The 27,837-nt window shown below is 50.6% G+C and overlaps 10 protein-coding genes across 10 annotated transcripts; 5 read left to right on the forward strand and 5 right to left on the reverse strand.

The window, feature by feature from the left end:
• Positions 1-405: 405 nt before the first annotated feature.
• KY384_007796 (uncharacterized protein) lies at positions 406-1,266 on the reverse strand (the record flags this gene model as incomplete). The annotated part of the gene is made up of 2 exons (XM_044816286.1): positions 406-1,074; positions 1,138-1,266. The coding sequence occupies 2 exons, from the start codon at positions 1,264-1,266 to the stop codon at positions 406-408; spliced, it is 798 nt and encodes a 265-aa protein (XP_044666926.1).
• Positions 1,267-2,379: 1,113 nt separating this feature from the next.
• Positions 2,380-3,357, forward strand: KY384_007797 (uncharacterized protein; the record flags this gene model as incomplete). Its single annotated transcript, XM_044816287.1, has 1 exon — positions 2,380-3,357. The coding sequence occupies one exon, from the start codon at positions 2,380-2,382 to the stop codon at positions 3,355-3,357; it is 978 nt and encodes a 325-aa protein (XP_044666927.1).
• Positions 3,358-4,133: 776 nt separating this feature from the next.
• Positions 4,134-4,671, reverse strand: KY384_007798 (uncharacterized protein; the record flags this gene model as incomplete). The annotated part of the gene is made up of 2 exons (XM_044816288.1): positions 4,134-4,597; positions 4,644-4,671. The coding sequence occupies 2 exons, from the start codon at positions 4,669-4,671 to the stop codon at positions 4,134-4,136; spliced, it is 492 nt and encodes a 163-aa protein (XP_044666928.1).
• Positions 4,672-5,722: 1,051 nt separating this feature from the next.
• Positions 5,723-6,952, forward strand: KY384_007799 (uncharacterized protein; the record flags this gene model as incomplete). The annotated part of the gene is made up of 2 exons (XM_044816289.1): positions 5,723-5,970; positions 6,025-6,952. 2 exons carry the CDS (start codon positions 5,723-5,725, stop codon positions 6,950-6,952), a joined length of 1,176 nt encoding a protein of 391 aa, XP_044666929.1.
• A 2,531-nt stretch (positions 6,953-9,483) lies between these two features.
• KY384_007800 (uncharacterized protein) lies at positions 9,484-12,030 on the reverse strand (the record flags this gene model as incomplete). Its single annotated transcript, XM_044816290.1, has 1 exon — positions 9,484-12,030. One exon carries the CDS (start codon positions 12,028-12,030, stop codon positions 9,484-9,486), a length of 2,547 nt encoding a protein of 848 aa, XP_044666930.1.
• Positions 12,031-13,987: 1,957 nt separating this feature from the next.
• On the forward strand, positions 13,988-18,213 carry KY384_007801 (uncharacterized protein; the record flags this gene model as incomplete). Its single annotated transcript, XM_044816291.1, has 2 exons — positions 13,988-18,077; positions 18,104-18,213. 2 exons carry the CDS (start codon positions 13,988-13,990, stop codon positions 18,211-18,213), a joined length of 4,200 nt encoding a protein of 1,399 aa, XP_044666931.1.
• Positions 18,214-18,639: 426 nt separating this feature from the next.
• Positions 18,640-21,892, forward strand: KY384_007802 (uncharacterized protein; the record flags this gene model as incomplete). Its single annotated transcript, XM_044816292.1, has 2 exons — positions 18,640-18,744; positions 19,007-21,892. The coding sequence occupies 2 exons, from the start codon at positions 18,640-18,642 to the stop codon at positions 21,890-21,892; spliced, it is 2,991 nt and encodes a 996-aa protein (XP_044666932.1).
• Positions 21,893-22,192: 300 nt separating this feature from the next.
• On the reverse strand, positions 22,193-23,118 carry KY384_007803 (uncharacterized protein; the record flags this gene model as incomplete). The annotated part of the gene is made up of 2 exons (XM_044816293.1): positions 22,193-22,574; positions 22,703-23,118. 2 exons carry the CDS (start codon positions 23,116-23,118, stop codon positions 22,193-22,195), a joined length of 798 nt encoding a protein of 265 aa, XP_044666933.1.
• Positions 23,119-23,639: 521 nt separating this feature from the next.
• KY384_007804 (uncharacterized protein) lies at positions 23,640-25,356 on the forward strand (the record flags this gene model as incomplete). Its single annotated transcript, XM_044816294.1, has 2 exons — positions 23,640-23,999; positions 24,049-25,356. The coding sequence occupies 2 exons, from the start codon at positions 23,640-23,642 to the stop codon at positions 25,354-25,356; spliced, it is 1,668 nt and encodes a 555-aa protein (XP_044666934.1).
• A 420-nt stretch (positions 25,357-25,776) lies between these two features.
• Positions 25,777-27,227, reverse strand: KY384_007805 (uncharacterized protein; the record flags this gene model as incomplete). Its single annotated transcript, XM_044816295.1, has 2 exons — positions 25,777-25,830; positions 25,875-27,227. The coding sequence occupies 2 exons, from the start codon at positions 27,225-27,227 to the stop codon at positions 25,777-25,779; spliced, it is 1,407 nt and encodes a 468-aa protein (XP_044666935.1).
• Between the last annotated feature and the right edge of the window lie 610 nt (positions 27,228-27,837).

The following is a 27,837-nucleotide window of genomic DNA, read 5'->3' on the forward strand; positions in this document are numbered from 1 at the left end:
GGACCGCCTCCATGTGAGATGGAAAGACCGAGCTGCGACCTGGCGGTACCAAACATACAACGAGATTAAGAATCCAATTTGATCGTCGGCAGAATGTATTCTGTTGATGTACATTGCAGCCAGCTTGTATCGACCATGATGGGCTGAGGACATATGACATGACAGGAAGAAATGTTGATATTTACATGCGTGACACTCCGTGTAGTCTGCAAATGAATGAATATATAGCAATACAAATCATCATGGGTCTCGAGGGTTTTCAATCAAAATGCAAACTTGCTGCATTTCTGTCTATCTCTTAATCGGTGTAGCCACTCTGTCTAATCTATGTAGGATACAATATCATTATTCGCAAGCCGAAAGCACCAAGCTCATCCCGCAATCCATTGAGCACGGAGTAAAGCCTCAAAGCTCGATGCCATACTTCCTGTAATTGAACCCCTCAAGCGTTGGCATCATCTCTGCCCAACCATCTCCAATCATGCCAACCGTACCCTCCGGCACCCTCGGTTTCGCCTCCTCCATCAGGCCCTCAACCTCATCATCGCCTTCAATCATACTCGCAATACCGGCCAAGACCTCATCCTCACGTCCGGTATATTCCTGCAAGAGCATTGGATGCGGACACCAAACCACCCTCATTCCTGCCCTCCTTCCTGCCTCCACACCCAGCACACTATCCTCAAACACCAAACACTCCTCTGGACTCACCTCGGGCTCTCCCTTCGCTCGAAGGCCCTTATTAATACATTCCAATGCAAGCAAATAGATGTCCGGACACGGCTTTCCTCTCCCCTTACCAATGCGGGGATCGTCCCCGAGAACTCTCTTCTCAGGTTCAAAAGCCTTGAAGAGGGATTCTTGGTGAGAAGTCTTGAGTTTGAAGTTCACAGTATGCGAGGAGCTGGCTAGCGCAAGGTCGACCTTCGAATGGCGGAGAGTTTTGAGGAGCAAGGGAACACCGGGCAAGGGGCGCGTGGTGGGGAAAAAACGGGTCTGAAGGGCGCGCTGTTTCTCAAGAAAGAGGGGGCGAGCAATTGGGAGGCGAGCCCAAGCGTGGAAGATCTCTGCTGCCTAAGGCATGGGGCGTCAATTCAGGCAGGGTGGAGCAAGTGGTACAAGATGGAGCTGACGTACTTCGGGAGCTGGACGACCTTGAAGCAAGGCCTTTATCTTCCAGGGCAGATTGGGGCATCCATATTCCTGGAGAATGACGTTGTTGCATCCTGTGTAGATGTCTTCGGAATCGATCAGGAGACCGTCCATGTCGAACAGACAGGCGCGAATGGGGGAAACCTATGACGGACGTCAGATGCGCGCAAGTTGATAGAACGACGCATACTCTATGGTTTTTGCTATCATCTTGACGGTTGTGATATGATAAGGAGTTTGTTCAAAAGAAAGAAACCCTACGGAGGGACGAGTTGCGTGGTGATAAAAGAGGATGTGTGGTGGAAAGGGAAGGAGTGAAAGAAGAAATAGTGAGGGATGGGCAACAAGAGGGAAAGGAAAGTGAAGTGGAGCAAGGGCGAACAAGCCAATTTTGATAAGGCAGACAAGGAACGTTTAGAATTGATCCGCAAGTGAGAGTGACAGCTCCAGGCCATGTGCCAGCACGTGGCCAGATCTCACGAGGAAGGCGCGAGTGTCGCAAGACCTCAGGGCAATCTGGAGTTGATAGTGGCAAGCAGCGAGATCAAAGGAGGTCTATGCTTTTCAATGCTGCCAATGAATCAGGGCCAGTCTATCGCGACGAGAACTGCCGTCCACAAGTGCCAGGACAGCTCTGTGTAAAGGGCACGTGTAAAGCAAGCAGAAAGTACTCAGTACAACATGATCTATTATGATTGAGTTTGCTGCCGAAAGGCGCCAGGAGATATTCAAGGAGTCCCACGGTCCACGGTTCCTGCTCTTGCGAGGAAAGAGGAAAAAGCAAAAGCAAAAGCAAATAAAATGGTGAAGATTCCCGTTTTATTTCCATTCTGGGACGCGGCTGTCGCTTGAGCCTCATCCAACAGACACCAACCACACCCAACGATCGAATTACGGAACAAGCCTGAGATCTTCCGACCAGCCCGTGCCACTGGAATCGCAGCATTCTTACCACGAAAAGCTCGAGCCCGCCAAGGGCCTGCAAGTCGGTGAGGGTGTGCGTGCGAGTCAGCTTCGATATCAAAACAAGAACCTGGTACATTCTGCACCAGAGCCGCGCTAGAACTAGTTTGAGCGCCTTGAGCACCTCAACTCCCCCGTTCCTGAAGATCACAGTCACTAGTGCTGGGAGCTTTGATCAACTTACCGTTTCTGATCCGACAACGCTAGGATCTCAATCCCACATGCCCTATTATAGCCCATGAAGCCCGATCTCAAGCGGCCATCATGCCAACTGTAAATCCCATCTTGGATCCTACTCAAGATCCAGCAGCTTCCACCACTAGGTCCTCAACTCCCGACTCATCCACCTACCATGACGCACGCTCAGACCGCTCTCCTTCCCCCTCCTCCCCACCATCGCCTCCCTCACTGACTGCTCCCAACTCCCCACCTCACGACGAACCCCCACCCCGCTTCCCTCCCGAAGAAGAAGCCCAGCACCTCGCCTCCTCCACCGCCCTCAAACAGACCGCCAACGCAATCTTCTCATCCGGCGACTACTCCCAGGCAATTTCCCAATACGACCAAGCACTTGCCGCCTGCCCCACCTACCTCGACTACGAGGTCTCCGTCCTGCAATCCAACATAGCAGCCTGCCACCTCAAGCTCTCGGACTGGAAAGCCGCCGTCGCGAGCGCCACCGCCGCGCTCGACGGGCTAGAAAGAGTTTTGCCGACGCCGGGTTTGAAGAGAAAGGGCCAGCAAGGAAAACCTGGCGACGCAGCAACAACGCCAGGAAAAGAAGAGGCACGAGACGAAGACGGCAAGAATGATGCCGTAGTCGAACTTGACGACAACGAAGCCTCCGCCGCGCTTCAATTACAACAACTCCAACTTTCCGACCAGCGCCGCGCGGATATTGTCCGCATCCGGTCGAAATCCCTCCTGCGGCGCGCACGGGGAAAGACTGAGCTCAATACATGGGGAGACTTGCAGGGCGCACTGGATGATTACAAGGTTTTAGGTGGTCAGGTGAATGCATTGCCGCCAGGAGATAGGAGGGTGGTGCAAGCAGCGCTCAGGGAGCTACCGGCGCGTGTGAAGGAGGCGCAGGAGAGGGAGGTGGGGGAGATGATGGGGAAGCTGAAGGAGTTGGGGAATGGGATATTGAAGCCGTTTGGGCTGAGTACGGATATGTTTAAGATGCAGAAGGATGAGAAGACTGGGGGCTATAGCATGAGTGTCAATACTGGAGGAGGATAACGTGGTGTTATCCGAAAGCGCAATAAGATATTTTGAATTGAGACGCATAGCGTGGGTAACAAGCTCAGTGTGAGTGGAAGATTGTATAGATCTACTGAGAGAAAAGGCTAGCCCATGCGGGAGCACATACTGACGATGTGAAATACACAGTTAAGAGTCTCAATTTACAGCGTCGCTCCCGGCATCGTCGACCGAAAACGGTATTATTATAAGTAACATTAGCTGAGACACCAGCGAGGCTCGAGGGCCTAGCTGATTAGCCATTCGTGTGTCGACGGCAGCAAAGATCATCAAGCCCAATCTTCTCCTTCATCCTGATATTTGCTCGTAGCGGAAAGCTTAGCGACAGGAATGGCCATAGCTTCTCTTACCGCAAGTGGTCAGAAGTACGTGTTGCTACCATGATAGGCTTGCTGTCCATATTGGGACGAAAATGGCCGCTCGTTCTCACGACCTTGCGCCGACTGATTCATGCTAGCCAAACGCGAATCTTCAGGCTATCAGTACAGTGAACATTTTGAGACATGGCTCTTGAGGAAATACTTTGCTGGCGGCCCACTTTCAGGCCTGCACTCATCCCGTAGCCGTTCAACGCAGCTCTATTTGGACTGATGCTGTTCAGCGGCTGACGATGCATCGGAGATATCTGCGATGAGACTTGGATGGAAGGTACATTCCTTTGTCCTGGAGCACCGATGTGATTATTTGTCTGCCCGAACGGCCCAAGCTGAGTGCGATGGCGTGAGGGCGTGGGAACATTGCCGACTAGGTTTTCATTAGCTCTCGTCCAAGAAGACATATGAATTTGTCCTTGATTTATGATTACCATGGATACCAGATCGTTGTGGAATTGGCGGTGGCATCATGCCTGGAATCTCATGTTCGCGATTGCTGCTCTCGTCACGACTCTGGGTGGGGTTAGCCTCATGGTGCGGTGAGTAATGCTGCATGGTTGGTTGATGAAGGGGTCGACCATTGTATGGCCGACGACCTGAAGAGTCACTTCCGTAAGTCTCCTCCACAGACTCAAACGCCGCATTCTTTGCGGCATGTTGCGTCGCCGTCGTCATCTGCTTCCGCTTTAGGCGGTCATAGAGCTCTTGTGTTTGCTGGTGTTTGCGAGTCCGCTCTCTGAGATTTGTAATCAGGGTCTGGTTGTCAGTCTTCAGTCTTTCTTCGTCAATAGCCATATCTGCCTCAAAGTCAGCGAAGTGGAAGAGATACGGGTGACGTGCGACTACTCTGGATTTTATTATTAAGCCCATCAATCTCAGCATTGGCATGACTGACTACCTGATCGATTTCATGCTTCATGATGTGGTGTTTATCAGTTAGAGTCTTTGCCAAATACTCCTGGTAGACGCTTTTGGCATTTAATGTACGGTCTATCAATAAGTCTACACTAGACCTACATCTCTTGGGTTGATTGGTAGCTCCAGAACGACAGCCCGCGTCCCGCACATTCCATGATGGTGCTGGGCGGAAGACCGCTGAGTACGCTGGTCTTGTAGTCCTCTGTTGGGTTGAGTGATGTTGCAACAGCATCGTCAGGGTTTGGCAACCCCATTTTGCATGCTGGACAAACCCGATTGCCGTCTTGTGGTGCAGTCAAACCCAGGCTCGCAGAGCATCCATTGCAGAAGATGTGACTAGAATGGGAGTCAGCAAAGGATGTGTTTGAATCTTCAAAGGAATCAATGTACCTGCAAGTGGTCACTACCGCTCGATCGGTCAATTGAGTACGGCATTTGAGCGAATTGCATCGCAAGACGTAGTCCATTACAGTAATTTTCGATTTCTGATCGACCGAATTTCGATGTGGTGTGAGTTCAGCAGCAGAGGGAGTTGGATGAAATCTATGAACGGGGAAAGGAAAACTTTTTTTGGAAACGGAAAGAGCGTTGTGAAGCAAAAGCTGGCAACTGCGAAGGTCTTGAACGGGTGGGTGGTTGGATTGGCGGGACTTTTCTACATGATCACATAGTATGACAACCATACAGTCACATCATCCAAGATGCAGGTCTATTCTCTGCAAAGTGCTTCAAGATAGAACCCAATGCGAAAGCAGTCCGTGGGCCTTACACTGCCGGAGCGACGCTTCAAACTAACGCTTCTGTATTTTCTGCAAGCACATAGATTTTGTTGACTCTGGGATTTCCAAGGTTTGATGCAAGGGAAACAAACCCTCGCCCAGCAAAAACAAGTGATTATAAAGATTCAAATCGTCAGCCCTACGGTCAGGGGGAAGAGTAACGCACTTCTGATCATGCTATAGTAGTTCCAAGTCTGGCCCACAGGAGGGTTGCATCAGTCTGCAGACGCATTTTTGCGTCTTTCTTGCCATTGCACCACAGAGTTTCCTGGCATGGACCTATCAACTCCATCCTCTAGCGATCCATCTAGAGTACCGACCCCGAATAGGTTCACAGCTCAAGCTGCCACTGCTGAGGACGTACTCAAGACTCAGACTGTAGGTCTTGTCCAGCTTTCCGACTTTCGGAAAAGACGCGCGGAAGCACTCGAGCAGAGAGAACGAGAGGCTGCATCGAATCATGGAGGCCGTTTCACTCCTGCAAGTGCGAGCTCAAGAGCTGCAACGCCTCTCAGTGACGGGTAAGTCTGAAGACACCCAGGGTTTTGCATCTGAGACTGATAGCACAAGCGCAGGGTGAACACGCCTGATGGACGACAACCGAAGAAGAGGAAAACTGCTGTAGCGCGGGGCAAATTGAGCTTTGGCGTTGATGACGAAGAGTCTCAACAGCCCAAAGACGTAGCTGTTGATGTCCAGTCAGGGCGATTTTCACTATCCAAAAACAGCTCTTCTCGAAATTCCCCTAACCCGCCGGATACAAGTTCTTCAGCCCACAAGAAAAGGGTCGGCCCCAACGCCACCATTTCTGTTGCCCCAAAAGCTGTGACCAAGTCTGCGCTACTGAAAGAAGCTTCGACCAGGGAACAGCTTCGCAAAGAGTTTCTGCTTATGCAAGAAGCAGTCAAAGCCATAGAGGTTGTGATACCTTTCGTGTTTTACGATGGCACCAATATACCGGGTGGAGCGTGCAAAATCAAAAAGGGTGAACCTGCCTGGCTCTTTCTTGACCGAAGCCGGAAAGTTGGCGCTGAACTTGGTGTTGGTGGTGAAAGGGGGAGTAGTAGGAGAGAGTGGGCAAGAGTGGGCGTCGATGACCTCATGCTGGTGAGAGGAGACGTTATCATACCGCATCACTACGAAATATACTATTTCGTCATCAACAAGACGACGGGTGCTAACGGGCGGCGATTGTTTGATTATGCATCCACAACCGACCTGACATCCATCCAACCCTTAGAATCGGCAGAAAACAAGGATCACAGCCTGCTCAGTCGTCCAAGTAAGACCGCAGCAAAAGCAAACGGTCAAATCGACGAAGCTGATAAGGATCTGGAAGGAGCGAACGATGACCCTAACCTCACGAAGGTGGTGGACAGGAGATGGTATGAGAGAAACAAACACATATTTCCTGCGAGCGTGTGGGAAGAGTACGACCCTGGCAAGAATTATGCCAACTCTGTCAGGAAGGACGCGGAAGGCAATGCCTTTTTCTTTTCATGAAACGTTTCACGAGGGCGAATTGAGCAGAGGAACTCAGCTGGAACCTAGTGTCAATTGAAGCCAACATTACTACTTCCCAAGTTCATCCCAAGAAGTACAACAAGTCTTACCCCAATCACATTGATGTCACGCTCAACCAACGAGTCAGTAACTAATAAAGTTTGACCACAGCATTGCAACAAGACTGATTGAGTCAGGATGGTATTCTGATGTACACACAATCAACGGTACTGACACACGCAATGCCAGAGTCCTGGCCAAGGCGCCAGCCATCATCTTGCATTGAGATATTATCGCCCAGCATGCACGATCTTTATCTCGGTCCGATCGGAGCGGTTAAGAGATAAAGCTGCAAGTCTTCGCACGTCCAAGGTATGCATGTTCACCATGGCGCATCATGCTCGCCTTTTCGCATCAATGAGAACTTCCGACCGCCGAGGACTCTTAAACGGCCCTGGCAGACGTCAAAGTGCAGGATATCTCCACCAAAGGACGGATTCCGAAGAAGCCAAATGACGTAGGTCTCAGGCTCTGTTGATTTTCAGACCTAAATCGCATGAGAGGCGACAGCACATAGATTGACCTGCATGGTCTTCTTGAAGATACCACCTGTTCAGTGCTTGGGGGTGTAGCAGTTCGTCCATTTGTCCTACGATTCAGACAGGGGAAAGCACAGAATGCTACAATGCCTTGACCACGTGAAAGACTCGAGTCAATTGTGCGATGCATGAATGCCATGTACTGCTCCCACCTCTACTAACCGTTGCACGCATGAAACAGAGCGGCCGTAGCCGCCATCCCATCGACCTGCCGCCACCCACAAAGCACCAGAAATGATGATTATGGTCACTCTTGTTGCGTAAGCACACAGTTGTAGTAGGAGCACGATAGTCAAGTGGTGTGATCTAAGCCTCCAGATCTGGGCCAGCAGTGCCTCCGGGTGCCGGGGATGAAACAGTTCGCAGACCCTTGAAACAGCTCTTCCTTCAGCAGTTGGCGCGTATGAAATGGCAGCCGGCCGGCTATGCACTGCAGTAGCCACCGTCCGTAAGTTGCAGGAAGGGTTATGTAGTATGTAGTGGTATGTGGTATGTAGGTGGCTGCGGAATCCGAACGCAAACGCAAAGAAGGCAGCTGACGTGCCCCCTACCCCAACGTCAGGATCACAAGACCGCTGCCCCCCAAAAGCCTCCCATTATTGCGCTAGAGAACTGTAGCATCTCGAGGGAAACAAGAGTTAGTTCTACTCGAGTACGTTGCGTCAATGCGGCGCCTGTATGTCAGTCAGCCTGCTCGGAGGATTCTGTTGGTTGGGCTGAGGAGGGTTAGGGGGTCCTGCTGCTTCATGGGCTTCGCAACGCTGTTACCGATGACGTTTTGCCCTCGTCCTTGCAGTGAGACGAAACCCTTTCTTTCCCACTTCTTGACCCCTACCCGACAGCCCAGCCAGCCCAGCCAGCCCAACCTGTGTTGCTGCCAAGCTTGGGGGGACGTGAGACTGCCCTCTTGCACCACGTTCCGTCCGTTTGTTGCTGGATGGGCTAAGCTCGGTGGCTGGCTATCCGTCCATTCGGGGGGAAGGGCGTCTAATAATAATAAGGAGCGAGAATGGGGGTGGTGCTGCTGCTCAGCTTGGTGGGAAAGGGTCTGGCATCAGGTATATAGGGGTCCGTCTTCCCGATTGTCACTGCTCGAAGTCCGAAGTATATCGAACACTGTTATATGTACCATGCGATTACAAGTCTTATATCATTACTCCATCACAAATCTCTCCACCTCACAGAAGAAACTTCAATCTACCGTGTTCAGATAACACGAGCTTAACTTGACATTCATCACACCCCCACCGCCACCACCTCCTCCTATTCTTCCTAACAAAAAGCAATCCATGGCTTCTTCATCGTCGTCATCCTCATCCAGCTCCCACCACGCCCGCTCCTCCTCCAACGCTTCTCTCTCCTCAGATACATCATCTTCAAGCGGCCTCTCCTCTCGCCGCCGCTCCTCTCGAAGCGGCAGCTACAAGCGTCCGTGGCAAGTCCTCGCCATCATCACAGACCGCGACGACAAGCCGTGTTCTTCGGGTGCAAGACGCGGAACGAGAAGCCCCTATCCAGTGGGCCGGAAGAATCTCGACCGAGTGTGACCGCCACCGTCGCCGTGTTCCCGAGTGGGGGACACAACGGTGGTTCATATTGTATGAAAAGCGAGAGCTAAAGGCGTTTTCGAGGCTGGGTTATTCTTGGGGTCTGACACGACGTTACGACGCGGTTTCTTCTTGTTCGAGCTTGCGTGTTCATAGGGGCGGTGTCATGGAATGCGGTTTCAGGCCGAGACCAAAGCGGGTCATGTCCCCGCCTTTTTGGTGTGAATGGGATTTAGGTGACCATTGAGAGCGGGAGAGCGGAAAACTTCTTCAACAGAGAATAGCGTTGAGATTCTTGAATTACAGTGGTCAAAATTCTCTCTCCTGCATTTTCGGCTTCTCAACCAATTACATGATTCTTTCGTCAATAGCTTCCTGATCCTGCTTACTTTGCATGCGGTTCATTGTCGGCCCCAATTTGAGGTGTCCTATCATTGCTGACAGGTCCTAATCGTGGGTCACGCCCTGTCCGCCAGAATTCGATCCATCGAGCAGGTGAGTATGGGGACTGCTCAATGGCCTCATCGACCGTCGTAGGTCGTGTGCTCCGCTGCGGAGTGTCTTCGCTGTTTGTTTGAATCCAGCTGAAGCCACGCTGAACGCTCCTTCTTATATCATTCGTCACGGTGGAGGATTGACTCCTGAGACCACTGGAGGCCGTAGAAGACTCAGCGCGGTCCAGACCAGTCGCTCTGCTGTTTCGTGGGACTTTGCTGTAGGATTGTGGTGTGCCATGGTAGGAGACGGTATTGTTAGCGGAAGGTGTGCCTGGAGTGGTGGAGCGACCCATAGATGACACCGTGGTCTGTCGAGAGTGCCTCGGTGCGAAGCCGGCTCGCTCATCTATATTCATCAAGCTGTAGTTGGACCTCATCGACCGTACTGTCCCTCCATGACTTTGACTAGAAACAGATTCGCTCTCTGCGGAAACATACCAAGCCGCTCTTCGTGCGATGGTCTCTAGGGAAGATACCTCGTCTTGTGCATCTGGCGAGACAGGACTCACTATCCGGAATGGGTCTGAAGGAGCTTTACTATTCCCTTCGTCACTTGGACTACTCACCGCGGCCGATTTCCCTGTATCCTGGCGAAATAATCTGTGATCGTTCGATCTAAAGGCAGAAAGCTCCGACCTTGACGAAGTGGCTGATGCGGGAGAGAGTTCTGGTATAGGCTGTTCTTTATTACCGGGTTGGTAATTACTAGAGCGATATGGTAGTTCGACCGGCATCGAAGGATCATGTCCAATTGCGTTGACCACGATAGGAGGAGGCTTTTCATCGGCTAGGTCTCGCTCGTAGAAACCGCGTATTGTATGGTTGCTTCCATCTAGCTCACTATTTGTGGAGCTGATTTCCTCGCCGCCTTGGAGCTCAGGGACATCGTGTTGACTCTCTCGTTCGAACTCCTGCGACTTACGTGGCAAGCGAAGAAAATGTTGAACGAAGCGGTGTCTGCTGCCTGACGACTCCCGCGTTAGTTCGCCCTTGTCCTTTTCATACCCTCCGTTGGTAGGATCCCGCCGCATTTTAACTATAAGAGCGACAAGACCTATCAGGAGACAAAGCCCGAAGATAGCCGCTACGATAATACCAGCTATACCTCCTTTGCTTAGAATGGGCGCAACCTGCTTGACGGCAAACGTGCTATTCTTCGGCCTAGTAATATCGACGAGATGCGCCTGACTCAGTGCATCTGGAGCAAAATTCACGGAATGTACTGAAAAATTATTACGCTCATAATCAACAATGAGATACGCCTCCTGAAGGAATGCTCTGCCAACAGTGTATTGTGTGCTATTGGCAGCTTTTCGAAGTGGAAAATATGGCACAGACGGGTCTGTCGCTGTGATATTTAGTCCTGGATATGGATACGACAATTGGAGATCAAAGGCGTCATAAGGCAAGTCTAACGAGACGACCTTGGTCGAGCCCGGTAGATCGGCTATCGTAAATTGAAAGGTTATATTCCAGTCCTGTAGTTGCTGATGTTGACTTTGGTTTTGGGCAAAGGTGTAAAGTTCGAGACCATCATCATACGTCAATCCAAGCGCTTTCTCGAACTGCTGGCAGACGGACTCCGGAAGCCACAAGTAAGGCGTGGAGGAATCGATTGCGAAAATGTCAGCTTGAGTCGGTTGAAGAAGATCAATCGAGTTGTCCTTCCAGCCAATGCTTGTGTTTGAAGTTGAGAGCGGAGCGGCAGTCGCTTTGATACTATTGATTGCAACTACTGGAGTCAAATCAGGATCTAAGTTAAAGCTTACGTCGTGAGGAATGAAGCGGTTGGCATCATATCCACCTAGCGTAAGTGAGCCCGTAACACCTTTCAGGCGGTGGTGTGCCCCGGCTGTGTACCCATAGCTGTGGGTTGGTATCAAGCCTTGATCTTCGACCATGCTGCTGAGAAAAGTCTTCTGATCATTCGATGTCAAATTTGTTGGTCTCACTCCAAGTCCAAAAAATCCAAGCCAGTAATTGGTTGAATTGATAACTCCAACGAGCTGCGAAGAGACGTTTACCCGGTTTACTGTCTCCATGGCAATGCTATCAAACCCATATATGCCCTTCCCACTAAAGCCAAGCTGGGGATCCAGGCCTAAGAAATATGATCCTTGAGCCACCCAGCTGCTGGAGGTGTTCGATGCAAAGACTCCGCCCCGCGCATCGAGGCACATCTCTGACCCATCGCAGCCTGACGTTCCAACCACCCATGTTTCCTGGCTCGCTGTACTAATGAAGACGTCGACGCCTTGAGGTGGAGTGCCAACACGTATCGATAGAGGACTCCAAAAACCATCATATCCTTTCCAATAGGCTCTGACAGGTGCGGAGATTGCGGAAGGATTCGCTGCATTCGAAGAATTCGCTAGGAGAAGATAGGTCGAAGACCATGCAATGGCAAATGAGACTGAGCAACCAGGGCATCTCATGATTAGAGGGTTGCAACTTCACACCAGGGTTCTCCAATCAGGAGGGAAACAGTTGCCTGCAACATTAGATCCGCTCCTCAACGTCGCGTGTGAGTGGATAGCAGACCCATCCGAAAGAACAAGAACTGTAAACAGGAGGTGAAAGAGTAGCGCTATGTAATGAACGTATAGAGTCAAGTCAATGTGAGCAAAGGAGCAGTGAAAGATGATGGACCCTCACCAGTCGTAAGTCAGACGTCCGGGGAAAAGATGAAGCACTAAAAGTCATGCAGGCATCTACTAGGCGAGAAGGAGACTCCATGCACGGGTACAGCTTTGCATCGTACACGTACAGTGACAGAACAAGCAGTTGTGCTGGCGTGCCAATAGATTCAGATGGGCCACTTTGTGTCTTGCCCTGAAACCAGGAGGCCTGCGCGTATAGGGAGCTCCTTGACCTGAAGCCGCATTTCACAGGCTTTCATCTCAACGACGCGTGGACTTTATCCATCAGAGCAAAGGAAGACTAGTGTGACTAGATTCGAGACATCCAACCATCAGCGATAGAGAGCAGTTGCTCTGTGATCAATAATATGATGATGACCTTCTTTTGCTTTGTCGAGAACTCCAAACCGCGAAGTAGTTCTGCCGAGAGCCGCCGCTAAGCCGTTAGGGGGAACGCTCCCTCTAATTATAGGGGATGCAGGGCCTCCCGCCGCCAACTCCCGCCAAATTTCCCTCCCCTCGTTCTTCAACCCTAAAAGTCACTCGAATCATGTACGCCTGCGGACTACATTCGCTACTCCGTGTAAGCGCACGGCTTGTTGCTGAGGCCAACTCGTTCTCCTTGCCATCAGTGACCAGCTGTGAATCTGGCTTCCTTTTCGCGACTGCTCTAAATCGCTCCCTTCAACATTCCCGGAAATATGTTGACAAATCAGAACGTCGCAGACTCTGCCAGCCACGCTTTTGAAACGCATCCGTCGTCGTCGTGGCCGCCGTTCTTGTTACTGTCTCTCGCGGAGCCACCGCCTTTGCCTGTGTATCCGAAGTAACAAGGGTCGTGCTTGACGTGATCATCTTCAAGTCTCGCTGCCGCGACAGGAAAGTGTGCCCTCGGCCAGGCTCACGGTAACATGCTGGATTCCAAGCTCGATGTAGCCCCCAGTTCAAATGACCTCTAGCTGCTCGCTCAGTATGAAACGGTCAGGTCAGCAATCTGAAGCCTACCTTCCTTGAGATCGGAAACTTCCCAATTTGCGGGTATACCAATGCACGCGGGAAATCCGAGACAGCAACGCACCGCCATTTTCTCTATATGACCAGACCGTCTCGCTCACATCGAATTCTTGCCTCTTCTTGGCGCTCATTCGTTCCACCCCGTCACTCCTTTGGCTCTACCAAACCATCTCTACTCTTTGTTTCCTTGGCCCATGAGATTCTTTTTGGAAGGCCCTTCCAAAACACGCACTTTGTGAAGTTCGAGCCGAGTCGATGGGATGATTGAGTTGCGTCGCTCTCGTTCCTGTTTGCCTTATTATGGCCTGGAGCCATAGTCTTGGTTTCCTATGCATTGTCTGGCTCCATTTGATCCATCCACAGGCTGTAGCGCAACAGTCTGATCATTGTAATGCGAGTACGTGAAGGCCCGATATGCTGAAAAGCCTTACTGATGCTGCCAGATATCGTCCCAGCTCTCGCCGTCCGTGATGGCGTCTTGCCTCGTTTCACTTCATCGTACGGGTCATGCAGCTCAAGTGCCGTAGCGACTATTCATCCCTCAAGTTCTAGCCCATCTGGACTTGCAAGGGTGAAGTCGGCTTCCCCTACTCTGACTAGTGTATCGACCTTTCCTTCCACTCATAGCGCCACGACTTTACCCTTTATATCGCTCATTGACACGTCATGGCCTTCACAGACAGCCACATCGGCCTCGGACGTTACGTCCAGGGCCACGACAAAGTTGTCTGCGACAAGTATGTCCGCCACACTCAGCTCATCGGAGGGAAGCAACGGTCTGAAGGACAACAAATTAGCTAGACCATCCACATCGTCTTACCCTGGTCAGGGCAATGAGATCTCTGGTGTATCAGGATCCACAAGATCGAGTGGCTCCTCAACCTTTGCTTCATTCCCACAAAGCAGTGTCATCAACACAGATTCTGTTGGGGCAGGTGATTCGGCTTTGAGTGTTAGTGATACAGGCGGTGTGGCAACGCAGACAACCGAGAGACCTTCCACGAATAACAGATTGTCGCAAACTTCCCAAGCTCGTTCCCCGGTCCCATCCACAAGTGGGAGCTCATCACCAAATGTGAACTCCAGATCGATGAGCGTCTCAAATTTCAATAAAACTGCAAACGCACCTACCGCAATTTCCAACACCGCAGGACTTTCGGCAGCCGTCACAGTGACCACTCCTTCATCTTGGAGTTTCACTTCCAATCTTTCAAAGTCGACAGCTGCAGGCGAGGGAGTCTTCGAAGAAGCCTCTGGGCAACTTTGCCAAAATGATACCCGGCAAGCGATACATAGGGGATCAAGATTATCACAATTGGATCCACTGCCCTCTGACTGTAAACCCAGAAACAAGACCACTGGCTCGAATACACTTGCTGGACACGCAATGATATCTAATCATACACAAAACAGCAATGCGACATCAGGACCCTCACGAGGCAGCCAAGAGTCGGGTACACAAAATCTCACTATTACGCCAATAAGTGCTGAAGTGTTGGCGCAAAATTCGATACTGGGCGGTACATTGCCCACGAATTCCACGAGGGGTTTGAACGCGACCAATGGCGGTGATTGCGGTAATGGCAAGCCTAAATGCATCTGGGGACTGAGGCCACATTCTATGCTTTCTAATGCTTTTGGAGGCCGTGATCAACAGGTAGCCGCTTGTTCCGGTGTCGTGAATCTACCAACTCAATTCCGGCGACTAGTCTTTGTCATAATGACCGTCACAGCCAGCGAATTCATCAGCATGGGCGCCATGACGAGTCCCACGCCCTCTCTTATTCCTCCTGCTATCCCGTGCGTTTTCAATTCCGGAGGTAATGGCACAAAAGGGAATGTGTTTCATGAGGCTTACCTGGACACGACTAGTACTTTACTTGCGACGATCAAGCAACCCGTAGCTGCAAACGATGATGGAATGAGAGGCTCGTACGGCAGCTTAGGACAGCAGGATAGCATTCCACATCAAACAAATGTCCCCGTGGGAGGCGGAGCGCAAAAATTGAAAGCACCCGTCGAATTTTTGTCGGCTGATCCCAAAAAGCCTGCAAATGGTGATCCTGATCCGGGGTTTAGTGGATCTGCAGCTCCAGATGCCACAGATGGCACGACATCTGGGGATCAATCCAGTAATAACACCTCCAACGAAGTAGGAAGCAACGTCCTGGCTCAGCAACAGCCTGCGCAACAAGCGCAACCCTCCGAGTCACCATCTCAGCAATCTACAGAGAGTAGCCAGGGTGCCCAGCAGTTCACTAATCAGTATTTCAATAATGCCGCTACGGGAGCGCAATCTGATGGTCAAGGCGGCTCTACCCAGCAAGATGCCTCGAGTCAAAAGCCAACGTCAGGGCAGCAGCCAGCGTCAGGGCAGCAGCCAGCGTCAGGGCAACAGCCAGCGTCTGGACAACAAGCACAACCAGTGCAACAGACCCCTGGACAAGCTACTACAGACAATCAGTCTTCAGAGCAACAACCAGCTCAACAAGGAGCCACTGGGCAACAGCCGCCCGGGCCGCAATCCTCGGGTGGTACTTCGTCTGATCAGCAATTCACAAATACTTTCTTTGGCCAACCCGCTGCACCAAACAATCCCACTCAAAGTAGCACTGGGCAGCAGCCTGCGAGTCAAGGCTCCGCAGCACAGCAAGCTTCAGGGCAAAGACCTGCCGCAGGGCAAGGTTCCTCTGAAAGTCCGTCATCTGGTGAAACTCCTTCAGGTCAAACTTTCTCCAACCAATACTTTGGCAACCCCGCCACTCAAGACAATCATGATCAAGCAGGAAACTCTGCGCACTCGTCACCTGCTACTGTGCAGAATCCATCCGAGCATTCAGTCGATCAGCAGCCTTCGGATCAGCAATCTTCTGCAAATTCAGCTGGTGGACAAGGCAGCTCGGCTGGGCAGACGAACAACGAGCAATTTGCTAATCAATTTTTTGGGCAGTCCTCATCTAATGCAAATTCGGGCGAGAGACCTGACACAAAATCTGCAGGGCAGCAATCGCCCGAACAGCATACTACTGGGAGCGGGCCTACTGGTGGCTCGTCACAAGGTTTCTTTGGAGCCTCTCCGTCTAATGCGGATATTGGTGAACACAATAGTGCGAGCTCTCCGGCTGGGGGAGCGTCCCAGCAGCAGCAATCTCAGAGTAACGGAGCTTCGGGGGGCTCATCGCAAGGCCAGCAATTTGCACATGATTTCCTCGGTCAATCTGCGTCTTACAATTCGAATGGAGGCCGACCCGATGGTGAAACTGGGAATGGTAACTCGGGGAACCAAGGATCTACGTTGAATTCGCCGAATCAGCAGTTCAATGGTGATAGCCTAAAGCCCCAGAAGGCCCCGACAGTCTCAACGAATATTGATAATATACCGATTCAGTTGAGTCCCGACAACGTGAAGATAGGCGACCAAGTTTTTGAGCACGGTAACTCGCCCTCATCTGCTGTTGTTAATGGTCAAACCTTTAGCTGGAACTCTGATACCTTTAGTGGCCCTTCAATATCTATTCCCATCCCGTCAGCTAACGCTAAAGCGCCTGCTGTGGTCATTGGTGGCAAAAGTTTCAACGTGAACCCTTCGAACGTAGAGATTGACGGTGCGACAATACGAAGGCCACCCAGCTCGAAACCATCGTCTTTTGACATTGACGGCCAGAAGTTCACCCTTAATCCTTCTCAGATAATAGCACCTGACGAAAATATTTCACTTCCTCCTACAAACAGGGCATCACCATTTGTATATAAAGGCCAGACTTTGTCGGCAGATGGATCGTACTTGTACGCTGGATCGACAAGTATACCTCTTTCTCCCTCCGGTGTCGTAACATACGACGGTCAGAAGCTGACTGTCAAGCCCTCCGAAATCATCGCTCCAGACACCAAAATCGCTCTCTCGCAGACACCAGGGTCAGACACCCTCAACTCACCAAAGGCCCTGACGACTGGTGGTCACACTTTTGCGATCGGTCCAGGTGCAGCGGTTGTCGGCTCTCATACACATTCTTTTCTTCCCGGCAATGCTCCTGAGACCTATGAGGACCACGGCGAGAAGATCACGGTTGGGCCCCAAGGTGTCAATTTTGGCACTATTAGCATTCCAATCCCTACAAACACCCCTGATTACGAAGTGGAGAGTTACAACGGTGTGACTTTCTCGGTGGCTCCATCAGAAGCCGTTGTTGGTGGTCTTCATGTGCAAAATCTCCAATCTGGAATGTCGCCTCTCACGACCATCGTCAATGGCCAAACGATAAAGATCGGTCCCCAAGGTATCGGGTTTGGAAGCACAACCTTACCGTTACCATCCCCTACTCCAAGCTACTCTATAACGATAGAGGGTAGCTTGACATTATCCTTGGCTCCAACGGAAGCCGTCATTAATGGACACACATATCATGTCCCTCCCGGAACCCCATCGACGACTGAGGTCATTGATGGGAGAACTGTTGGTATTGGTCCCTCAGGTATCCACGTTCAGGGTACAACCGTTGACCTCCCATCGGTGGCGGCTGGCACAGCAAATGGTATTAGTTACTCCGTTGGTGCTACTGAAGCTGTCCTTGGAGGGACAGGCTATCCTATTGGCTCTAATGCGCCAGAAAAGACAATCGTAGTGGGCTCCGAGACGATCAAACTTGGTACTGAGGGAGTCGTCCTACCAGATAACACTCTTGGTAATGGCCAAGTGATACCGGGCACGACGATCAGGCCCGGTCAATTGCCGACCTTGTCGTCTACGTTCCAGAGCATCACCACTTCAGCTGTGGAGACTCCTCAAGCGGGACCTGCTCCGACAACGACTTCTGCAGGTGGAGATAACGGTAGCGGAGCCACAGCAGTATCCAAGCCGCCATGGGTCGCTCTGATGACTGCTCACTTGGTGGTGTTCTGTACAGCACTTTTAATCCTTTAAGAGGTGACCTGGAAGAACCGCCTGTCTACGGCGAGAAAACTTGACGTGTAAATTACAATAGACCTACTACGCACATAATGCCTAATTCAATGCCCATCAATTAAATGCCATCTCACATCAGTACATGCACAGTTGCGATGAAGCCTTCGAAAGGAGGCCCCTGAACGTAGTGGCCCCTGCACGTAGTGGCCCCTTAGGCTGAATGGCCTTGCCTGTTCCGCATTTGCCAAGCAATCTTGACTTTAGCCGTCATTTCTTTTTAAATCCTTAGAAAGTTCACTTCTGAAGCATCACAAGGCTACGCTCTCGACGACTACAGACCACGCCGTTTTGACTGAGCGAGGAATCAGCTCGGTCCAGCGATCATTCCATATCTCGAGCCTACAGTTTTATGCAATCTGAGCCCAACGAAACTTCCCAGAAAGATTCGTTAGACTTGACCCGGCCAAATACATCAAGCCAGATTCATCATGGAATCGATCATGCTCATTATGATTCTGCCCGCCAGCGTCATGCTGGAGAAGGAAGTGTTTCATCTCGACCGTCCTCCCATCGGGCGACATCAGACACCTCGAGTGAGGGCTATACTGGAACAACGGACCGAGCAATACGGAGACTGAACGTCGCGCGCCAAAAGTCTGGATCGCCGGTTGACAAGATATATGAACACGAAAAAGCTCGTCCTCGTTCCTCGAAGAGAACTGGTCAAGAGCCTGCCTTTACAATAGTTGCAAGGAATCGTGCTTTAGGGTCACCTCTTGTTGGGGTCGTTGATTTACCCAATGGTCTGCTATGTCGCAAATGCTGGAAAGCAAACGCTGACATGGATTTGCAGAGGTCCTGACTCACATACTATCTCATCTTCCACCATCCTCCCTCGCAAATGTATCGTTGGTTTCGAAACGCTTTCATCAACTTGTGACTACGCCACACGCGTGGAGATCAGCATTTTCGCGTTTCTTTCCCGGCTCTGATTCTTTGAACAGCCTTGACTCGGGCTCTGAACATACCGCTGGGAGTGATGCTTTGGCTTCAGAGAAACGCGTCTTCACTCGGCTTACACCCACAGCTACTTGGCGGAGCGAATACATTTTACGGACGCGCTTGCTTAGATCGTTGGGCAGGGGCAAGCCAGCTGAAGGAACCACTTCCCGTGGGCCCGGAAGCTCTTCCTCCGCAGGAAGCAATAATCTGAATGCGCAAGTCACTTACAGCTCAAACCTTGTCTGCCCTGTCAACCACCTGCATGGAGTCTTCGACCTGGGTCTGAACAAGAATTATCCACGTTTCATTCATGGCGCAGATGAGCTCGGAATTGCATCTAGAAGTGAAGCATTTACAACGAAAGTTGATAGTTGGGGCTTTCAGGATAACTCGGCTTTTCGACAATTCTCTGATATCTTCCCTGGTGACGCGGAGTTTGGCCTTGGTCCTGGAGATGTCGTGGGCAATCCTAATGTTATGGACGTTAGCCAGCCGTATGGTATGATATACGGAGAAGGTCATGGACACGAAAGCGTTCTCTGGTTCAGACACGCTGATGAGAAGCGTGGGCGTCCTTTGCTTTGGTCAACGTCGTTGCGCCAGCCGGAGAAAGGTATTCCCCAACTTGCAACCCATCATGATGCATACTGCTCAGTGTGGATAGCCAATTCCCCGAATGTGCCAGATGTTTCTGAAGGTTTAGTGGGAATGCTAGCTGGCTCATCTACAGGCGTGCTTACCGCCTACTCACTTGGGACTAATGCCGCTAGAGATGTGAGGTTTGAGCGAGGAGAGATTACTGCTCGGTGGATCCTCAGTCCTGGCGTGCCCATCGTCGGGATTGCCGTCGATGAACAATATAGTACTAAGCGAATGTCCTCTCGAAAAGTGTGGGCAGTAGCCCTAAACGCGCTGGGCGAGGCGTTCTATCTCACGGAGTTGCCTCTGCAGCCTTACGATTGTCATCTTTCCATCGCCAACCGCGCCTCATCTAGAGCGCAGCAAGCACTGGAAGGTTTGGCGTGGGCTACAGGGCGATCCGTACAATGGAACATGGTTGAATCCACGCGACGTACTGCAAAGATTGATCCTTATGCAAGATCAGATGCTGACGGTAGCTACTCTCCTCGTTCCTCATCTAACGAAACATGTCTAAGCCTGGAGCAAATTGTAGCTGAGACAAGCGAGATCGAAGGCTTTCTGCAGAGGAAGCCGAAAGACTTCCGAAAAGCCTGCTATGGCTGGGATATGCGTCGCCGACTGGAAGTCGACTTCGCAAGTAGTGAACAACATGACGCTGGCGAATCAATTGTGACTATCTGCTGTGGGCTGGATGAAGATATGCCTGCACAAATCAAAAGATACACCCGTTGTAAAGTTAAGGATGCTCCAGCGAAACCCCTAGGGCTCAGGGCATCGACAGCCTCGACTGTTGTCATCGATCAAAATCTGCAAAGCGAATCAATCTTTGGTAGTTGTGAGCGGCCTTCGGAAACTCAAAGAACAAAAGAAGAAACATTTTTCGAAGAATGGCGAGCCTCGGAACTTTCTTTTGGGGGCCTTCGAACGCCTCAAATCACGGCCACTACGATAGACAGCTCCGCTCATGCGCGCATTACAACATTAGAAGACCCCCTTCTCTCGGATAGCTCGCCTTCGGCAAAATCATTTGAGCGCGACCACACAGCATACTCCGCCGCAACCGATGTTCCAGGTTGCCGAGCTCGAATGATGGCAATAGGAACCAAAACTGGCACAGTCCTCGTCTACAATTTGCGAGATGTGGTGGCGAGCAATACAGTTGTGGAGAATACCCTCAAGCCCGTTCGCATTATCTACACAGACTCGCCCCAAGTATCGTGCCTTGCTCTCTCCGCGCTTTACCTCGTGCATGGTGGCAATGATGGGCTTGTTCAAGCTTGGGATCCGCTTGCATCATCAACGGATCCAATACGAACTTTGAACTCAAGGTTCTCCTCGAGGGCTCGCCGCCGGCTCATCCAAGCTGAAGCATCCAGTGCTGGAGTAGGCTTGAACCTGTTCGCTGCAAGCGCGGTGTGTCTCGACCCGGACCCGACAATCCTACGAGGCATGGTCTCCCTCGGCTCACATCTACGCTATTGGAGTTACAAATCAGACAGCACAGATCAGTATAAGGGTAATAAGCGTCGAGCACGTCGATCTGAACGGGGTAGCAATCATGGTCCAGATCGCTTTTCTGGGGTAGGCCGTGGTGCCCTAAAGGATTACATTGCCAACGAAAAATTAGAGCTCGAACATGAGAAGCGAAGCAAGATTAAAGAAGAAGAGAAGCTTTCGGGACGATTTGGTGTTGATTTGCTTGGACCTGGTGCTAGCGAGGACGAGATCATGGCATATGCTACCATGCTGAGTGAAGAAGCAGCGCAAGCCGATGAAGTCCGACGTAAAAGCACAAGCGAGAGCAGTGAGGCTGTATCTGAACCCGAGCCCCCGTCAGCCCATCCTCTTCACAATAATGAGGACATAGCCCAAGCCATTCGACTAAGCTTGCAGGATCCAATGGCAATGTCCAGTGCAGGCTCTTCGGATGTATCAGTCAAATACAGCAAATTAAGGCCTGTCACATCTCGGCCAACTGTCAAGCCATCTTCCAGTGATGCTGAAATTGACGATGACCTCCAGTATGCACTTCAACTCAGCCTAGCCGAGAAGGAAAGTAAAAGCCAGACTGGCAAAGGCAAAGATCGAGAGTCGTGACACTCGTGTACTCCACTCGATGTCCGATATTGGAGACCAGAAGGGTTTTTTCTTTTTCATTGATAAACACTCTCTTCATGTTTCATTTGTATCAACCACTCATTTGAACCTTCTGTTTTCTTTGATCTTAAGATTCTTTAATGGATCTCGAAAGCTGTTGTCGAGAAGGGAAACGTTTCATGCATAAATATAGATCTCGTAAGCTCCTAATATAATCACTTGGTTGATTTGTTCTCTATCCAGTGACACTGTGCCTTGTCCAATTTTCCTTTAATAAACAGCTTCGACAAATAAGATGATCTAAGTCTGACTAACTTGCGTCATCACATTCCCGTTCGAGCCCACACCTCTGACCACAACGCTACCGTCAGCCATGCCGAAATACGCAGCAATTGGTTTCTGGCCCCCAGTCCCATCACCAACGCGAGCAGCCTGTAGCCCATTTAAACCGCTAAAAATTCCGACTGATAGGACTCCCTCTAATGCTTTTACTGAGAGCGCCAATCGTACGACTTCCCATACGCCGCCTTCGCCTTCGCCCCTTTGTACTTCTCCTTCCGCCTCTGCTCTTATAATATCAGAATGCAGAAGTAAGGTAGGAAACGGCGCATCGATAATGAAATTATCCTGATCAGTCTTCAGAGGTCCCGCCTTTGCCATCTGCCCCTCCCTCAACTTCGGGCTGTGGGATCCTAATGTCCTCAATTTTGAAAGCACTCTATTAACAGCCAAAGGTTCGACCTCAATTGGCACGTAGGCCCATTGACTCAGCAATCTTGGCTGCAGCTTTCTATGATCCGCGACACAAACGAACTTCTTTGCCTGCGTAGCCACCAATTTCTCCTGATACAAGCATGCTCCTCCCCCTTAATACAGTTCAGGTCCTCGTCGACTTCGTCTGCCCCATCGAAGGCAACATCTATGAGCGCCCCCGAGGGGAGGCTGTCAAACTTTATGTCCCGGAGACCGGATTCATGGATCAATTTCCTGGACTGGTAACCAGTGGGCACGAAGGCAATTTGATTGATGTTTGGAAGATTGAGGGCTAGAATTGCTTTGACGACGTATTCGATTGTGGTGCCGGAACCAATGCCCACGTAGGAGGCAGAAGCTGGGAAGTGCTCGCGGACAGCGGCGTTGGCGGCGTTACGTTTGCAGTCTTCGATTCCGAGGTTGACGACTGGGGGAGCATCGGGAGTATTGGCAGGATCGTTTGTGGAGGTCATTCTTCGTTTGAAGTAGGCAGGGTGAAAGATTGTAGAGCCGGAGGATGACAGAGTGGTGGTTGTGGATCTAGAGATAGGATTGTCAATCTTAGATCTAGCTTTGAGAGCGGTGGTACGACTTGAAACTGCATACTTCGAGAAATTATGACATATTGGCCTGAAGATTCCAGAGGGGGTCAGCTGGTCTGGGTGCAAGCGCGCAACAGCTACATGAGCGCCTTACTTGAGCGAGCTGGTTGCATAGGACGTGCGCATTGAACGTAGACTGATTCGTGACCCACGGTATTGGAGGGAGAGAACCTATCATAGCAGCTACGCTGGGTATATGGGACCCAAAAACGAATTGAGGGCAATCTACCAATGCTGTTCGACGTTGCGGAGGAGGGCGGAAAGCGGGGGCGGAAGGGAGCGGAGTTTCTAAAAGAAGCTTAGACCTAGGGCAATGATGCCCTAGAGATTTCTCTCAATAACGGCAGAAGCTCACGATCCATTGCCTTTTCAAGACTGCATAGACAACGGATATGTCCGCTGATCCCACGCCACCCGCTCTAAAGGCACTTTCTGCAGCTCCTTCGGCAAAAGAAAAGAAGTACGACAGACAACTACGTCTCTGGGCTGCTAAAGGACAAGAGGCTCTAGAGCAAGCTCAAATCCTTCTCCTCAATAACGGTCCTGGTGTTGTTGGCGTCGAAACTCTCAAAAATCTCATTCTCCCTGGTGTAGGTAGCTTCACTATCATTGACCCGTCGATAGTCCAAGAAGAGGACCTGGGGGTCAATTTCTTTCTCGCAGAGGAGAGCTTAGGCAAATCAAGGGCAAAAGAATGCGCAAGATATCTTAGGGAGCTGAACCCTGATGCTAAAGGAGAAGGCTTTGATCGTGTGAGTCTCCATGCCCTCAATCTAAAGCTAGTAGTACTAAATATTCAAGCCATTCGACCCTGACTCAGACCTTGTGGGACCTTCCTTGGTTCTTGTCACTGCACCGTCCAAAGATCTCGATTTCATTTCAAGTTGCTGCACTGATAGAAATATACCACTACTTTATGTACAATCTCTCGGCTTTTATTCTCAGTTCTCTATCCAGCTGCCTACATCCTTTCCTATTGTCGATACCCATCCAGATTCCGCTTCTACACAGGATCTTCGACTCCTAACACCGTGGCCAGAGCTCGCCGAATATGCCGAGAAAAAGACCAGTCAGTTAGCAAAAACATCAGATCATGATCACGGCCACATCCCTTGGTTGTTGCTCCTGCTGCACTACCTCGATAAATGGAGGGAGTCCCACGATGGAGAACCTCCCAAGAACTACGACGAAAAGAAGGATTTTAAAACCCTAGTCGAAAGTGGAGCGAGAAGAAATAATCCAGAAGGTGGTGAGGAGAACTTTGAAGAGGCATCCGCGGCAGTGCTTAAGTCACTCAATCCGCCTAAAATATCCAGTGGTCTCCAAGAAGTGCTCAATGGAGCCCAAGGTCAAGGAAAGACTCGAACCACTGAATCAGACTTCTGGATTATTGCCGAAGCTATCGGAATCTTTCATTCCAAGCATGACGTTCTTCCAGTACCCGGTGCTATACCAGACATGAAATCCCAATCCGCAGATTACATCGATCTTCAAAATATCTACAAGCGAAAAGCTCGGCAAGACGTCACAGAGGTGACTGGGTTTGTGCGAGAGATAGAGCGGAAGCTGCAGCGTGTTCAGTGGATAGATGAAAAGGAAATAGAGGCATTTTGCAAAGGTGCCAATTTCGTCAAGCTCATGGAAGGTCGGACACTTCGATTTTCCGAATATAAGCGTTCTCTTATGGACAAAAAACAAGTACAGTACAACAACGATTGGACAGTAAGCGCAGGTAATCTTTCACTTGAGTTCTTAATGCAAGAAGAATCTCTGTTACCACTATATCTCGCTTTTCTGATTTACGACCGCCATCATTCCGAATTTGTCCCTATCGACTATACCAAAGTAATGGAGGAGACCAAAGAAGTCATCTCAAGCGTAGTGGCAGCAGCTGGAGGTAACGAAGCCTCAATCCTTCGAGCGAAGGCAGAGGATGCAGTGAAAGAACTTGAGCGTGCCGACGGGGCGGAGTTGCATAATATTTCGGCTTTGACGGGAGGGATGGTGGCACAGGAGATTATTAAGATAATTACGAAACAGTATGTGCCTGTCGATAACGTATGTGTTTTTGACGGGATCACGAGTAAGACCGCTGTGTTCCGCATATGAAAGGGTCAACAAGCATATCGAGCTTACATGACCAGCATCAAGATCGGCTTGACTCTTGACTGAAGGAGTCCCAGGTCTATGGAGTGAAACGAATACCTTTATGATAGATGAGCTATATGACCGATGATGCAGAACGATGTGGAGTTGATAGGAATCTGTGAGATGAGCCAGCTTGTAGCTGCAAGGGAAGTGAGACGATTTTGCACGCAAGTTGAGGAGCATGGCATGCTCTTAAATAACGCCAGTTCAGAGGTCTTAATAAAAGCAGGCTAGCCATCCCAATCAGGCATTTTCCTTATTTCTCATCGTTCTCTCATCGAATGTACTAGGTATAGAAAAAGACAGGAGCCACCACCGCCATGTCAATGTCCTAACCTCTATGTAAGCATGAATCCTGACATGCCCAACATACTCAACCCGCTACTTCACACCCTTCACGGTACGAACAGTCGACTGAACCCCACAACCTCCTGCCTGCAACAGACGCACGTCCCAAAATTGTTCATGGCGAGACTGACCCTGCAGTCTTCACACAGACTTAAGCACCGGCACGGCCACGCAAGCACAGTCCTCGGCGAGCTTTGACAGACTACACATTGTGGTCCTCCAGAGCCCAAGCCAGGCCCGCCTGCACGCCACGAGGTGCAGTTCCCCCTCTCATCACGAGCAGAAGAAGCTTGCGAGCGGCGGGAGATAATCAGGTGTTCGAGCAACTGTGCCTCCTCGGCCGCGGATAGTTTACCTGTAGAGGGAATGCCAGCACTATCTGGTCGATAGCGAGTGGATGTCAGGAGTTTCGAGTGTGCGAATTTTTGAGCGTAGCGGAATTGGGAGCGTGTTACGACGGTGGGAGAGGTGAGGCGTTGAGCGAGCATTTTTGCTTCCTGGCGAGAAGCAAGGTCTTGAGGATCGAGAAGCGAGGCGAGGTGGGCAGGATCTATAGCGGAGTCTAGTGTGGGAGAAGAGCTGCGTGATCGGTCAGTGTAAGGACGTAGGTTGGTGGGTGTTGTTTGGCCGCTATTAGAGCTGCTTGCGTTGAGATCCTCCCATTCATCGCAGGTTGTGCTTGTTATTATGCTAGTTGCATCATCGTCGTCCTGTATAGATGGAGCGTAGCTACCGGAAATGTCCTTCTCACCCCACCAGCCTCCGTGTTTCCACCACTCGTAAAGGTTGACACTGAGCTGTTCTTCGGTGGGAGGCTGACGGCTCTCGTTACTTTCAGCTAGCCGGCGCTTTGTCTCTTCTTCTACATCAACATTGAGATCGGTAGGGAGAGAAAGCACGCCTTCATTAGAGAGCATCCAGAAATCCATGGATCGAGCCTTAGGGGGCTCACCAACCTTAGCCTGTGCGTGTTCGGTCTGCTTAAGTCTCGCCGTTTCCAACCAGCGAGGTCGACGTGTGATACCAACCTTTTCCAGCAGAACAGATGCTAGAACTCTATACAAATCTATTAGTAGCCAGAAGACTCCACCCATAAAAGAAGAGGCTCTGCCGAAGCGTTGAAGTCGGCGTAGAAACCCCACTGCATCCATCTCAGCTCCTTTCGATACGTCAGCTGTCAGAGATGCTGCTCCTAATGGACTCTTCTGTCTTGCATAACCACTTCCAGCAGAAACTTCTTCACCAAGGTGAGATGTAAAGCCGGACCGAGATGTTTCAGACATGGCATTGTCCGATAGCTCGAGCTCATTCATTCGCTCTTCTTCTATCCACGTCCACTTGGCAACTTGGACTTTTTGCCGCTCGTTCAAGTAAACAGCCTCACTTGCGGCCGTCATAGCAGTAAACCCCGTTTGCAGAAGTGCGCTATAGAAGTCTTGTCGTCTGTCGAATTGAAGACTTGATATTTGAGCGTTAGCTTGCATGTTCTCGTGTGCCCATTTCAGTCGGTCGAGAAGAGGTCGAGAAGCTACATCGGGTGGAGGACAGCAAAAACATAATGCTAATGCTAGAGCGTATATCACGGTACACATAAGTATTCCCATGAGAATTAGAAGGTGTGGTATGAAGCCTACGATGCAGACGGTAGGAAAGCGAAGCAAAAAATTGTCCCGAGATGATCCAGAGACTAGACCATATAATCCCCAAGTGAAGGATGCCATGAAACACAGCCCCCAAAAGCCTGTATTGATCAAACGATATTTTGCCTGTTTGTCAAAGACCCCTAGTATCTGACTACTCAGGCTATTCAGAGTTGATATGAGGGCCATGAGGAGGTTTTCCGGTGGAGTATTGAGACGTTGGAATAGAAGTCGCCTGCTCAAGTACGTATCACGTTCAGTCTCTGCTTTCCCTCTGGAGAAGCTGAAAGGTGAGAATCCTAGCGCCGAGCTTAACATCCCTTCTGCTTCTGCAAATGCCAATGAGTGCTCAAATACAGTCATTCCTGTTTCGGTTGATAGAGGTCGTCCTTGAATTGCACATGAGATTACTTCGGCAAATTGGGCCAGGCAGAGTGTCTGGAAGAGAGGCCAT

Source organism: Bacidia gigantensis (assembly GCF_019456465.1).
Source record: "Bacidia gigantensis strain McMullin 20006 chromosome Unknown contig_278, whole genome shotgun sequence".
Lineage (NCBI taxonomy): Eukaryota > Fungi > Ascomycota > Lecanoromycetes > Lecanorales > Ramalinaceae > Bacidia > Bacidia gigantensis.